General features: G+C 34.4%; 1 protein-coding gene across 1 annotated transcript in view; it reads right to left on the reverse strand.

The window, feature by feature from the left end:
* Positions 1-13,675: 13,675 nt before the first annotated feature.
* LOC119674777 overlaps positions 13,676-14,759 on the reverse strand; it is a 7,712-nt gene continuing 6,628 nt past the window's right edge. Inside the window, exon 2 of the mRNA XM_038085933.1 lies at positions 13,676-14,368. Coding sequence (XP_037941861.1) covers positions 13,676-14,368 — 693 coding nt within the window. The remainder of the gene's footprint in view (positions 14,369-14,759) is intronic.

Here is a 14,759-nt window from a genome sequence, read left to right on the forward strand (position 1 = left end):
ATTCCTGTCGACTCTGTCATAAGGAGAAGGAAATATCAGAACATATTCTATGCAACTGTCCAGTGGGGTCAAGACCTAGACTTGACTATCTTGGAAGTGGGATCTTAATGCCAAATCAAATAGGTAAAATTAAACCCACAGCAATTATGAGATTTATGAATAGTTTAGAATTGTTTTAGTTGAGTCTTTAGGCGTTAAGGTCGGGGTGCATTCATAGCATATTAAAAAAAAAACAACAGTTGGTCATGCAGTTGTTTCAAATATTTCCAAATACCCAACATCAGTGGTTTTATTATTTCTTTTAATTAATCGTTAATAATTTTTTGAGCCTGAAAGCACCAAGAGTTGAACACGTACGCTTCTAAATTTGAAGTTCAGAGTCTCGGTTCATTGATTGGTCAGTGTTGAAATTATGTTTTAATTAATTAACGTATGTCTTTTTTAAGAAAAAACTTTACTTAAAAAATGCAATACTTAAAACACATACATTTGCTTCATTCAAGCAAGCAATCAGTGTTCAGTTTAGCTATTAATTTTGATATATTTTAGATCTTTTACAATCATTGTCTCATATTTTTTTAAATTTGCTGCCAGTCGGATCATTACGATCGACTGGGAACAATAGATAATTTGTTTTAAGAACTAATTTAATTTTTAATCCAAATCAATTTTATTATGACTCCCAGAGTATTTTTTGCTTAGTGTGATTAAGCAAAATAACTAACACTAAAATTATTTTGAGTCCTACTTCTTTGTTTAGAATGCAATAGAACTAGACATTAGCAGTAGTAAGGATGTGCGGTCTGAAATAATCCATGTCAAAAAATGACTATTCATCAAATTTTTTTGATGTGTTTTTTTAGCTAGTAAACTCTCGATAGCTATGCCTCCATTCTCTAAAAAAGTCCAACTATGAACAAATCGCTAACTATTCGTTGAGTTAAACTGTCGTACCTAAAACTAAAATCTTAAAAACTTCGTGTACTTTTAGTTTCAAGGTCATACGGATTTTGAATTTAAGAAGACTAGCAGAGTAGTTAGTAGTCTCTGCATGTTTTGTCGACTATTCTTATGAGAAGTATTTTTAGCATTTTCGATTGGTAAGTCTGGGGTAACTTTTTCAATCCAGATGAGTTTTTAGTATAGTTTTTAGTTTAGTTTGAAAATCTCGAGCGATATATATAACACTTGAGATTAATTTATGACACTATAGATATTTTATAAGAGTAGTAAGATTACTCTAAAATTAACAGCTGTTGTATATGATTTGACAGATATGCTGTGATTATATTCGGTATAGGTATTTATGAAGAATATAATTATCTGCTAAAAAATGTAAAAAAATGATAGATTGCTCTGAAAGCGTTTGATTTTGGACAAGAACATTTGACAAATCGATAGTAAATTTGGATTAAAAATTATATTTAAATGGGTTTCCAATATATGAATAATAAAACTCTAACTAATAAAAATTCTCAACGACCGGTTTTTATTCTCAGTAGCTAGTGGAGTTTCAACATGTTGGAATTTAAAAAATCAAAGACAGTAAATTTGGATTAAAAATTATATTTAAATGGGTTTCCAATAAATGAATAATGAAACCCTAACTAATAAATTCTCAACGACCCGGCTTTTATTCTCAGTAGCTAGTGGAGTTTCAACATGTTGGAATTTAAAAAATCAAAGAATACTAATAGTACACCTTACTGCAGAGATGTTTAAGTGGGACCCAAAAAGTGAGCTAAAATGTGTACGAAGCCACTTGAAACGTGCTGTGTTTTATATACTGACTTGCTGACTGTTCAAAGCTTTCTCTCAAAGCCGCGATGTAAGATTTGTGTCCTGTGATTTTTGATACTGTGTCCCGTTTAAAAATATCAAATCGCTTCTTCTTCTTTGCTTGACTAAACGCGAGTAAGTGTCTAAAGCACTTTTACTTGATAGTGTCTCTAACCATTTAAATGATCCATTGTAATAAGATCTCCGTTCAATTCTGATAATAAGTTATACAGATGATTTTATAGAAATATACTTTGAGTCCCAGCATGTTTAGAGAGAGAGTGCAATTATTCCTAAAATGTCTATTTTTAACTATTTACCCAAGTTTTTATATTTCAAGGTGTAGTATATTCCCATGTAGTATATAATAATAAATATCTGAAATGGAAAAGCACACGTTTGCTAATTTAACGCAGTGTTGTCTTATCCTATCTTATCTTTGTTTAAAATATATTATTTTATCGTTTTTTGTGAAAATAAAATACACATGAGGAAGTATTTTTATTCACATCATTCTAATACTATATTTACTCGCCCACGTTTCCTGAAACTTCTAATTTTATTAATGTGAAATACAAATTTCAAAAACTTTTCGGAAAAACAGTAGAATTGAGTTTAAAATTGAAAAATAATTTGCTTAAAACTGAAACATGACTTGAAACACATTTGCACCGGAAGGAAAGTCTGTGCTCGGGAGTGTGCGTGTGCTAAATTTTCTATGTTTCATTTATAGATGCAAGCCTATACTCTACTATGTATGAATGCTAGTACGAATGGTAGTAAAATATTCCTCCTCTCAACCACATAAACGCCCTCTTAAATAAACATATTTAAAACAAAGCAGAAGAAGAAGAAGAAGAAAAAAACTGCTTTAAAATGGCGTCGACAGGGTGTTGTGTAAGAGTTCTTTTCACGCTCAACGAGCAAACGAAACATTTCTTGAGGAAGGATGTTGTGCGTACACGAAAGGATATGTGAACATATGAAAACTTATTTAAGGCAAGAAAATTGCAGAAAATACTTCAAAAAAAAAAAAACAAAAAAACATATAATATAATATTATAAATTGTGAACATAGTAAAGGACAGGACAGGCTGTGAAGAAAAAACTGTGAAGTTGCTATAAGCGTTTTTCAAAATTCGGTTCAAGTGCAAAATTGTGTGAATAATGAAGAAAATGTTTACAAATGCGTAGAAAATGTTATGCTAAATTATATAAATTTTCACATTTGCTTATATAAAATATAATAATATATATATAAATGCAGAAGTAGTTACACATTTGAGTTGCGAAACTCATACTCTTTGAATAGGTTTCCATTTTTAGTCACTATAAACCTAACAGATTTAATATTTGCATACTGAAGAACATAGTGTTAATCGATATAGAATGAATAATGACATAAATGGTATTAATGGCTCTGAGAAGACTTTTCAAAGTTCCATGGTACATTAGGATGAATGACATCCTCAGGGACATCAAGACGGATCCCATCAAAAAATACATAAAAGCTAGAGCCCTGAAATTATTTGCGAAAACTGACAGAGTTACCAACACCGCGTTATCAAATCTCAGAATGGTTACAGGCTCCTCGGGGAGGTATGCAGATCTGAGGTCAATTATTGCTTAGTCTGATGAAGTGATTTAGTAATATAGTCAAGACGTAAAGAGGGGTTTTAAAAATACCTCGAGTTAACAAAGAGTGCTTAAGTGCTTAATAAATAAATAATAATATTCTTTTAACATTATAAACTGTTAATAGTTTATAAATAAAATTTTTTAGCCTATATTTGATCTTTCTGTACTACATATTTCTTTTTCCGATTTCCTCTACAACTAGAATATACTAGAAAAATGTCCATTCCATTATAATATGTAATACATATATATATATATCATATAAATATGAATCATATAAATATGTTCACATACCTATCTTGTATCTTTTATTTGTTTTGCAAAAAAATAAAAATATCTTTTTATTTCAGTCCGCATGTGACAACTGCAAGTAGAACACAACTTTTTATGAAATATACTACAAATACAAATAAAAGTTAAATAATCCTTAAGAGAAAGTTTTATGCTTAAAAGGAGTCTCTGTGGTGTTTTATGCAAAGTATAAGCTTATCCTTGCCAAGATACATTCAAACAAAGCGATTGAGTGGCAACATGGCAAAGAGGTAATGCTACTACAAATATCAAAGTGGTTATATCGATGTCAGACAGCATTTTCAAGACATAAATTAGCCTGCAGGATTTCAGAGAATAAAAGAAAAGTAAATTTAAAAATACTCTATGGATTACATTGAAATAGCTTATGTTCCGTTTTAGAGTTTGATATTGATATTGGTATTGGTATTAGAAAAAATGTCAGTTCTACAGAGACGTCAAAATAATTCCTTGCAATATAAAAATGTGTACGCATAACTGCGAATGGATTTATATGACTTTTTTTTTGCAGCGACTTTGATGCAGTCGTCATGAAAATAGTTTGACATGCGGATTTCATCCAAGAATCTTTTCACAATCTTTTAGTCATTTATTTTTTTTTTGTTTGATTAGTTACAAATAGTAAGAAAGTCCTTCATTGGAATTACAAGTCAGTAACATAAATGCATCTAAGTGTTGTTTAAATCTTCTTTATTAAGTGAAAGTCATGAAGACCTCAAACCTGTAAAATTACTTGCTAGATATATACTGGGAATAGATTTTCATCATCCGTTCAAAAAATGTTGACAGAGATGGCAAATAAGATTCTTAGTTGGTCTGAAGGTACAGATTGCTATGTGGCTATGGGATTTAGTTACAATAATACTTTAAAAACAAATTTTAATTGCTATATAAATAAATAGAATACTTTATATCTAATAATAATATTTAATATATATGGAAAATAATTATTCCTAAATTTGAAACCAAAAATGAGTGCGTAAATTAAATTCATTTATGAGACTTTAGTCCTTAAGATAGTCTCCTTAAGATAGTCTCTTAAGAGACTATCTCTAAGGAAATATTGTTGGTAAGTTGTGATATCCAAGTTTAATTATCGGAATGGGAAAGAGAGAATAGTTCAACTCTTTGAAACAGAAAACTTGGTGTAAAAGAGTACTAAAAGAAAAAATTAAAATTCTTCGCTAGAAACTTTCTTAGTATATGGAACATTCCGTGTGAAATTGTGACAACAGAACAGAGAACCCGGTATAGAAAAGGACTAAGGAAAATTTAAAAAAAGTTCAGTGAAAAGCTTTTTAGTATGCGAAGCGTTTCGAATTAGCTCATCAAAACTAAGAATCATGTATTAAATATACATACTATAGAATAGAGTTAGAAGAAGCTCAGTCCAAGAATATTGAGTATGCAAAGTGGTTGAAAACTGATTGAGACAACTAGTCAAAACAGAAAGACAAGCGTTCAAAGGACTATTAGAACGAGAAAGAAAAAGTTCGGTGAAAGGCTGTCTAGTATGCAAAACAATTGCATTGAGATGGGAATACGGGGGTTAAGGTATTTGCGTGCTTGAAGTAACAGGAATTAATCAAATTAAATAACAATGTCAACATAATAGTGGCTATTCGTCTTCCAGTAAACAGTGTCATGGATGACTTTTTCTTATTTTTTGTTTTTTACACTGTATAGAATATATTTAATTTTATTTTTTAAAAATTTGTGAAAACTCTCACAGGGTGTTACAGTTTATGTCGCTTCAAGTAAACGTGAACATTTGTGATTAAAAATTGGTTGACATATTTTTATTTCAGTATATTGTTTGGGTCTTGGCATTAAATATGAAATGTAATATTATAAAAATACTCCGCATTAGACATTTGGTAGTACAGGATCCTGCTGAGTTCATTTTTGATGACATGTCGTTCGTCTTCAAATAACGAGGTTAATTTAAGACCGCGTACTTTGATGATTTGAAGAATCGTATTCTAAATTTATAGATTGATTTTAGGTTACAAGTAGTAAGGATAATAGATTTAAAAAAAAAATTACTTTATTGGAATATTTTTAGGAATATGGCTTATTTAATTTTGTTACTAAAAATTTTGTTTACATTGAATTTAAATAGAATCCCAATATCTTGGAAAATTATAAAATAGACGATTTTTTTTTATTTCCTGAACCAAGTAATCGTCTTTCAAGGGTTGTTTCTAATGATCTCACTGCTTATATAAGTGTTTATTCTTAAGATAATACACTTCATAAAAGGTACACTTTATGGTTAGATAGCGGCAATAGCAAACCTGATAGCCAGAGCTCTATCTATATACACATACAGATATTTTTAATTCTATAATAATATAGGTAGCATTATTTTTTATAATAGTTGCTTGAAAATAAATATATTGAAGTATTATATATCATAGAATTGTAGCATTGTCTTAAGTAGTTAGTTATGAGAAGTAAAACTGTTTATATACGTATTATATATATATTATATATTATTTATATTTATTTATATTAATTTATAAATCTATGCCTCAATACATATTTTCAAAATTTGTTGCTTAGTTTAGATACATGTAGATAGTTTGGATAGACATGTAGTTTAATGATGAAATATTATTGAAAGCAAGAAGTCTGCCAGTAAAATGTGAAGTAAATTTATATTCATATTATTACTTACATTGTTTTAAAACAATGTAAAAAATAACAAGTATGTGAAACTGCATGTACATGAATATTGATTCAAGTTTGTTTTATTTAATGCGCATACGATAAGCTGAGAATTTTGCATAAATTGCATATAAGCAAAGTGTCCTTAAAATAAAATTCACCAAAGCGGAAACTTGGAAGTTATGTTATCTTAGAAACTTTTATTAAAACTGAACATTTTTATTTGACTGAAATTTATTTAAAACAGCAATTTCCTTTCTATATTCTTGTACAAAATAACTTTTCGAAAAATTTTCACAATTTCGCATACACAAAGTATCGAATCGACAACATAACTGCAAAACTACGTTTGACTTCTGTAAGCTAACTTTATCGCTCCACTTACTCGCACCTCTAAACTTTCTCAACCATTCCATTCCCAAGATAGAAAACAACAATGAAGCAACATCAACAACAACATATATTGTGTAACACAAACTAAATACCAACTCGCTCCAATGATTTACTGACTCCCAGCCACACTAACTAAAGGGTACACCAACGTAAGTTCGAACGCAAATGCACGACAAAATCATCATCATCAGCATCAGTATCAGCATCAGCATCAGTAGAGCATCAGTAGAGCATCAGTACAGCATCACGACGACGCGTCGTCAGCGTCTTCATCACGCTGCGGTGCAAATTGCGCAAACAGCAATGAAAATGAACCGCCTTTGTATCCGTTATTGCGTTAGTCTTAGTGTTAAGTTCATTTGTAAGCGTTCACTTGTTTGTGTTCACTTGTTTGTGTTCACTTAAGTGTGCGTATATCTTGTAACGCTTCAAAGGGTTAAAAGCAATTCACATTCCACAAAGCACTTCAATGAAATCGAAACCACTGTGCGTACGCTTACACACACGCATTACAGCTGTCAGCATCCAAAACGCTTTAGTGTACTGTAATGTAGTGTAGTGTAGTGTAGCGTATGTACTAAAGTAAACATATAATTATATTTGTATATATGTGCATTTCTGGAATTGGTTGTAAAAGTATGCTATACTGGTTCAGGATTTGTTAATCAAAAGAAAACCTTCGCATATTTTTGAAATACTGAATTAAATGAAATAATTTTGCTCCTTTAGCTCCATTAAGCACGTTCCAAATTTAGATGTGCAAGTTATTTAGAAGATATCCTTCTTAAAGCAAAGAGTGCATTCAACATGGAACTAATATTAATCATATTAAGATATTTCAGGAATGATTGCTGTTAAGTTAAATTATGAAAGCAATTCATTTTTGTTTAGTTCAGTGATAAATTTAGTATATAAACTCTTGAATATAATAAGTTCATTACATTATTTACTTACTTAAATGGCCATAACAACCCGTTACCAGGTTTTGGCGTTACGCAAAATATCTTTTAAAGCGTTTCTGCTGCGTACACGTCTTCTACAGTATCGAGCACATCAAGTACAGTTAGTGCTACCTCAATTTGATCACTTCACTTTCTTCCTCCTGTTAACACTCTAAATACACTTTTGGTCTTCATCCATTTTTACGACATGCCCAAGCCAGTGAAGCCACTGGATCTTAATTAGCTGAATTATATCATTGTCGTGATAAAGCTCCTATTGCTTGTGGTTCAATGTAAGTAATTGATTACCCAAAAAATATTTTTAACATCATGTATACCAAGAAATTCGCATCCGCATCCGCATCCACTATTCTGTATTTTTTATATACGCTTTACAAATTCAGTGTTATATTTCATTCATTAACAGATCCTACAAAATCCTTTGAGACCAAGAGCGTATCTCTTTTTTATTTCAGTTAGATTATAGTGAAAAAAAAAAAATGCTGCTTGAAATAAAGTTTAACATCCTTAAATCGGCTGTAGTTTTCTTAGGCTTGATTGATAAGTACTTACATTTACTATTCTCGAATCCATCTGCACTTTTGCAACTAAAAGGAAAGTAATTGGGTACAGTAGAAAAACGAACAAATTCTGTTCAATTAGCTAAAAGAGCCCTTTTAAACCTACATTTCTTGGATGTGCAGAAGGAGCCCGTGACTATTCTGAGATTTGATAACGTGGTGTTAGTAAGTCTGTCAGTTTTCGCAAATAATTTCAGGGCTCTAGCCTTTATGTATTTTTGGATCGCATCAATCTTGAGGTCCCTGTGGATGTCCTTCGTCCTAATATACCATGGTACTTTGAAAAGTCTTCTTAGAGCCTGACTTTGTGCAATTTCTATCTCTATTTCAATATAAAATGTTTAAGGGCTCTAACAAGAGAGATGTGTGGTTTCTTAGTCAAATATAGCGCTTTCACATTATTTTATTGCACATTTGAAATATATCCCAAAGAAAACTGAAACCTAGTCCTTTTTTCTCAAGTAAGCATTAAGATAAGCTGTTATTAGGCCAAACTTCCAGCAATTTAAAGTTGGTTGCAGTTTAATTGGAACACAATGTAAATAAGGCGAGTAGTAAATTTCTAAGTAGGTCCACAGGAGATAACTACCTTGTATCTGTTGAACTGAATTAATAGATCATTTATATTAAGAGAAGTCATTTGATGAGTTTTTTGAATAAATGTTGTTTTTGTTTTTATTTAAGAGATTAAGAGATTAAAAAGTACATAAATCGATGTAAACTAAAATAAGATGGTTTTGACAGATCTTTTTTGAGTTTTTTTATTAATCAAAAAATTTTGGTCAATATTATATACAGCACCAACCATTCACAATAATTAAATGTGCAACTTTAGTGCATTTATTGCAGTTGAAATGAATAATAATTAATTACATTTTGTTGAATTCAAATAAATAAAACTAAAAATTATAAAAACTTAAATTGTTGTCAAATGTTTTTATAAATTTTTTTTATTTATTTAAAAAATTTCTATCTAAAATTTAAAAGTTATTAAAAATTTATTTGCTACAGGCAATAAAAACATAACCAAAGTAGACTGAAGTTATATATTCATTGTCAGTATTTTGAAGCCATTTATTATTCATATGAAAATATATTCATTTTATTAATTTCAATTAAAATTCAATGCAGATGAGTAAAATGCTTTCAAATTTTGTAACTAATCTCAAATTCACTTTTAATATTTGAAATCACACTTTACTGGGAATTTAATAATCATAAACCACTGTTTGCATATTAAAATTGAAATCTATATATACTATTTCGGTTTTGGAATTTCGTATTCATATTTGTTCAGATTAAGTTAATACTTAGCAATCAAGTGTTGACATAAAATTGTGAAACAAACAAAGGAACACCAAATTAATTCCATAAAATTCTGCAAAATCAAATTTATTTCTGACAGCACAACTTCTCAACGTTGAGCCGCAAGACAATGCAAACACATTTCGCAACTGCTAAGATACATATTTCCTAATGGCTGATAAAGGATAATGAAAAGATATCTTGCCAAAAACATAAACACATAGAAAGGATATAAAAATACATTCATATGCAATCGACACGCATATTAAATAGTTTCGGATAGTTCAGCGCAATATCAGATACCAAAAATCTTCCAAATATGAAAACAAACACGTGAAGATTTGCAAGTGCGTAGCGCGAATGACAAAAGTAGGGTTCTCTATGGGCAAATATTGTAGTAAATAAAAATGTTTTTCATATTTTTTTTATCATATCTCTCATTTTTTTCTTCAAAAAACCGTTATAATTATAATCTAAGTAATTTGTCGAAGTTAATATAATCGAAGTTTTTTGGAAATTCTGCAGTTCATTTAAGAGTAATTAGTTTATTAACTATGGATGACACACTCATTTTTCTTATTCGTTATTAAATTCATCTCATGAAATATTTGTATAAAGCAATGATTGTATTGTAGTTTAGCAATGATCTGTTCACCTTGCTAATTAATAAAACTCTAAAAATTTTCAATGTTAATAAACTTTTATTCAACTTTTTACAGAGAGAAAAATCGGAACGTTCTCCTCAATCCAAACAAAAAACTTAAAAATATTTGAAATTGAATTTTACTTTTTAAATTCAATAAATGCACAGCCAACTGGGTCGCCACAGTACCCCCTCCTAGCGATGGAGTACTAGCAACAACGCGACACCACAACTAAGTCGACAACACCACTCTTAATCCCGAAATTCCGCTAACCTTGCTGGGAAACGCACTACTCTACCAGCTCGTGTCACTTTCGGAATCGGCAACAGGGATTCACGCCTACAATCACCAGAAGTCACTAACTGATCACCATTCAACAGCGCTGAAGGCTGACGCGTTTCTGGAACAACCTGTTCAAGATCATCACACGTTAAGTACGCCGCCTTCAACCTATCATTCGAAACAGTCACCTCTCTCCCACGGCAAACAATAACAGACGTCTTCTCATTACGACTCAGCACCTCAAATGGACCTTCGTAAGGCTGCTCAAGTGGAGCTCGAGCACGATCCACTCGAAGAAAAACGTGCTTACAATTAATAACGTCACGCGGAACATACACAGATGGATGACAATGTCTCGTTGATTCAACGGATTTAACCTTAGCTAAAGCCCTTCGCAACGCCGACACAAAATCAGTCTCGGACGACTTCTGCTTGAAATCCGAAAGCATCTGCCCTGGAACACAAAGAGGATTTCCAAACAACATCTCTGAAGGACTAGCATTTAGGTCTAATTTCGGTGTCGTTCGCAATCCCAACAACACAAGCGGAAGAGACTGCGTCCAATTACTTGAGGAATGACATCGAATGGCTGCCTTCAATGTTCTATGGAAACGTTCAACCATACCATTTGCTTGAGGATGATAAGCCGTGGTATGAAAGTGTTTCACTCCAAGCAATCTCGTCAGTTCCCGAAATACAGCAGACTCAAACTGCCGACCCAAATCAGTGGTAATAGCCTGCGGAGAACCAAAACTTGCCACCCAACCGTCGATAAAAGCCGCTGCAACTTCTTCTGCCGTAATGCCCGACAGAGGCACAGCAACAGGCCACCGAGAAAAACGATCGACGCAAGTCAAACAATAACGCTTCCCCTGAGACAAAGGCAATGGACCCACAATGTCAACATGAACATGCTGGAACCGACTATCAATATCAGCAAACGAACCAATTGGTGTTTTAGTATGCCGCTGAATCTTGGACTTCTGACACGCAATGCAACTACGCACAAACACAGCTACATCCTTAACCAAACCAAGCCAAACATACCTAGCCTGCACCAATTTCCGCGTTGCTCGAATACCAGGATGAGCCAAACCGTGGAGTTTTGAGAGTACCAGCTGCCGACAGTTTGCGGGAACAAAAGGACGAACACGACTGCCTGACACATCACAGTACAGTTCAATACTCGAATCCGGCAATCTCAACTTCTTCAACCCAACACCATCTTCAGACTGGCTCTTCAGCTGAGCGAGCAACTCTGCATCAGTCTTCTGCCCCTCAGCAATTAACTCAATAACATTTGCCTCCAACTGAACCGTAGCAACCCGAGACAAAGAGTCAGCCACCGTATTATCTGCACCAGCCAGATGACGAATATCAGTGCAATACTGACTAATAAACTCCAGCTGTCTTGCACGACGAGGAGATGCCTTCTCACTTATTTGCCTGAACGCAAACGTTAAAGGTTTGTGATCCGTAAAAATGACGAAATCACGTCCCTCTAATGCATACTTAAAATGCTGGACAGCTTGATAGATAGCAGTCAACTCACGATCATAGGCACTATACTTAGTCTGCGCTGGACTCAAACCTTTTGAATAAAATGCCAATGGCTGAGTCACACCTTTCACTACTTGTTGGAGAACAGCACCCACCGCAACGTCTGAAGCATCAGTCGTGAGCGTCAATTGTGCATCCAGAGCCATGAAGTTAAGCAACGTAGCTTGGGCAAGATCCTTCTTGCAAGCCTCAAAAACCTCTATATCTTCTGGAGTCCAAGAAATCACCGACTTATCATTCTTGCGGTTACCTGGTGTAAGATGAAACAACCGCTGCTGATTCTGCACAGCGTTACGCAGAAACGGCCGATAAAAGTTCACCATGCCTAAGAATTGTCTAAGCTGTTTCACCGTTGCTGGCAGAGGAAAATCACGAACAGCTTGAACTTTACTCTCCGGAGGACGTAAACCCTTTGCACTAATAACGTGCCCAAGGAACTCGATCTCGGAACAGCCGAACTTACACTTGGCAAAATTCACGGTCAAACCAGTTTCTCTAAGTCGATCTAAAACCAGTCGCAAATGCATTCTGTGTTCTGCTTCATCTTTTGACGCAATTAAAATATCGTCGATGTACGCAAAAACGAAATTAAAATCACCTAGAGTCTCATTCATAAAACGCTGAAACGTCTGGGCAGCATTACGGAGACCGAAAGTCATAAAGCGAAACTCGAACAGGCCAAACGGAGTTGTAATAGCTGTCTTCGGAATGTCTGCCAGTGCAAGCGGTATCTGATGATACGCTTTCTGCAAATCTATCTTCGAAAACATAGTTTTACCATGAAGAATACTCGTCACATCATGAATGAACGGAATCGGATACAGATCAGGTTTAGTTTGCGCGTTGAGCATGCGATAATCGCCACACGGTCTCCAACTTCCATCGCCTTTGCGAACCATGTGAAGTGGACTTGCCCAACAGCTTTTCGAAGGTTGACAAATCCCTGTCTGGACTAAAAATTGGAATTCCTTCTTGGCTTCTTCAAGTTTGGCTCCAACTAAACGTCGGGGACGAGCAAATGACGGCGCACCAAATGTCTCGATGCAATGTTCAACCTTAGTAACTAAACCCATCCGATTTGCACTCATAATGCCTAAATCACGGTATTCATTAACCAGCTCAGCATAAGCTGAAACTGAACCACACACACGCACAGTATCTTCTTGAGACACAGCAGCCTTACCCTTCATCATCAAAGTCGTCTTCGAATCAACTAACCGCTTCCTTTTCAAATCCACTAACAAGTCATAGTGATTAAGGAAGTCGGCTCCAACAATAGGACAGCTAACATCCGCAATCACGAACGTCCACGGGAAATCTCTACGCAAACCCAAAGACAAAAGCAGTCGACGCTCGCCAAATGTTTGAATAGGCGTACCATTAGCGGCATATAAATTAACTGATGCAACACTGTTAGCCCTTTGCTTCCAACGACAGAACGACTTCGGTAAAACTGATATGTCCGCACCAGTATCAATGAGAAAAACGGTCGACGTGGCGGGATCTTTAATACTAAGTCGAGCTATACGAACACTAACCCCTTCTCGGCTCGACGACGTAGAAGGAGTGCCTAGTTTTTTGACTGATGAGAGCTTGCCACAAAACTACAGGGCTGCCGACAAGCATTAGCTCTATCACCAAACCTTTCGTGATACCAGCACCAATCTGGATGACTTCCTGGTCGGGAACGAGTTCGCCTACGTCTCCTCGATGACGATCGACTTTGCACCGACTCACTACGACGTAAATCCAAACGACTCAGACGCTGTTCGATTTGCTCAAGCCTTCGTAAAATCACAGCATTCTCAGAATAGGCTGGACAATCAGAGGCTGACGCTACAGCTATCTGTTGAAAATCCCCCGCCTCGCAAATACGGTCTGCTAATTTCGCCAGTTCTGCTAGTGCCACGTTCGATGCCTGCAGAATAGCGCGCACTTGTGGTGGCAAACGCTTCAGCCAAAGAGACTTAAGGAACTCATCGCTCACCTTGTCTTTAGCTAACGCTGTCAACTCCGTTAGCAACTGTGTTGGGCGTCTATCACCAAGTTCAACTTCTGACAACAACCGTTGAATCTTCCGCTGCTCGCTCTCACTGTACCGCTCTATGATGCAAGCCTTTAAATTAGCGTATCTTCCAGTTTCAGGAGGATGAAGCACTGCATCACTTACATCGGCGATAACACTTGACTCAATCGCTGCTACTACCGTGTTGAACTGTGTGATGTCACTCGTAATGGCAGCTACTGCAAATTGCGCCTCGATCTGAGCAAACCAAATCTCCGGTCGCTCGTGCCAAAACGGTGGCACCTTCACTGCTACACGGTTTACGACACTTCCACTATCAGAAGCCATTACTACACCTTCGTCTGCAACTGACATCACAGCTCGATAATTAGATATTTAGCTCAGAAGTTAATATTTCTAAATTTAAACTTTTTCGAGATCACGTCGGGGTCACCAATTTAGCAATGATCTGTTCACCTTGCTAATTAATAAAACTCTAAAAATTTTCAATGTTAATAAACTTTTATTCAACTTTTTACAGAGAGAAAAATCGAAACGTTCTCATCAATCAAAACAAAAACTTAAAAATATTTGAAATTGAATTTTACTTTTTAAATTCAATAAATGCACAGCCAACTGGGTCGCCACA

The sequence above is a fragment of the Teleopsis dalmanni genome, chromosome 2, assembly GCF_002237135.1.
Source record: "Teleopsis dalmanni isolate 2A chromosome 2, ASM223713v2, whole genome shotgun sequence".
Classification (NCBI taxonomy): Eukaryota; Metazoa; Arthropoda; class Insecta; order Diptera; family Diopsidae; genus Teleopsis; species Teleopsis dalmanni.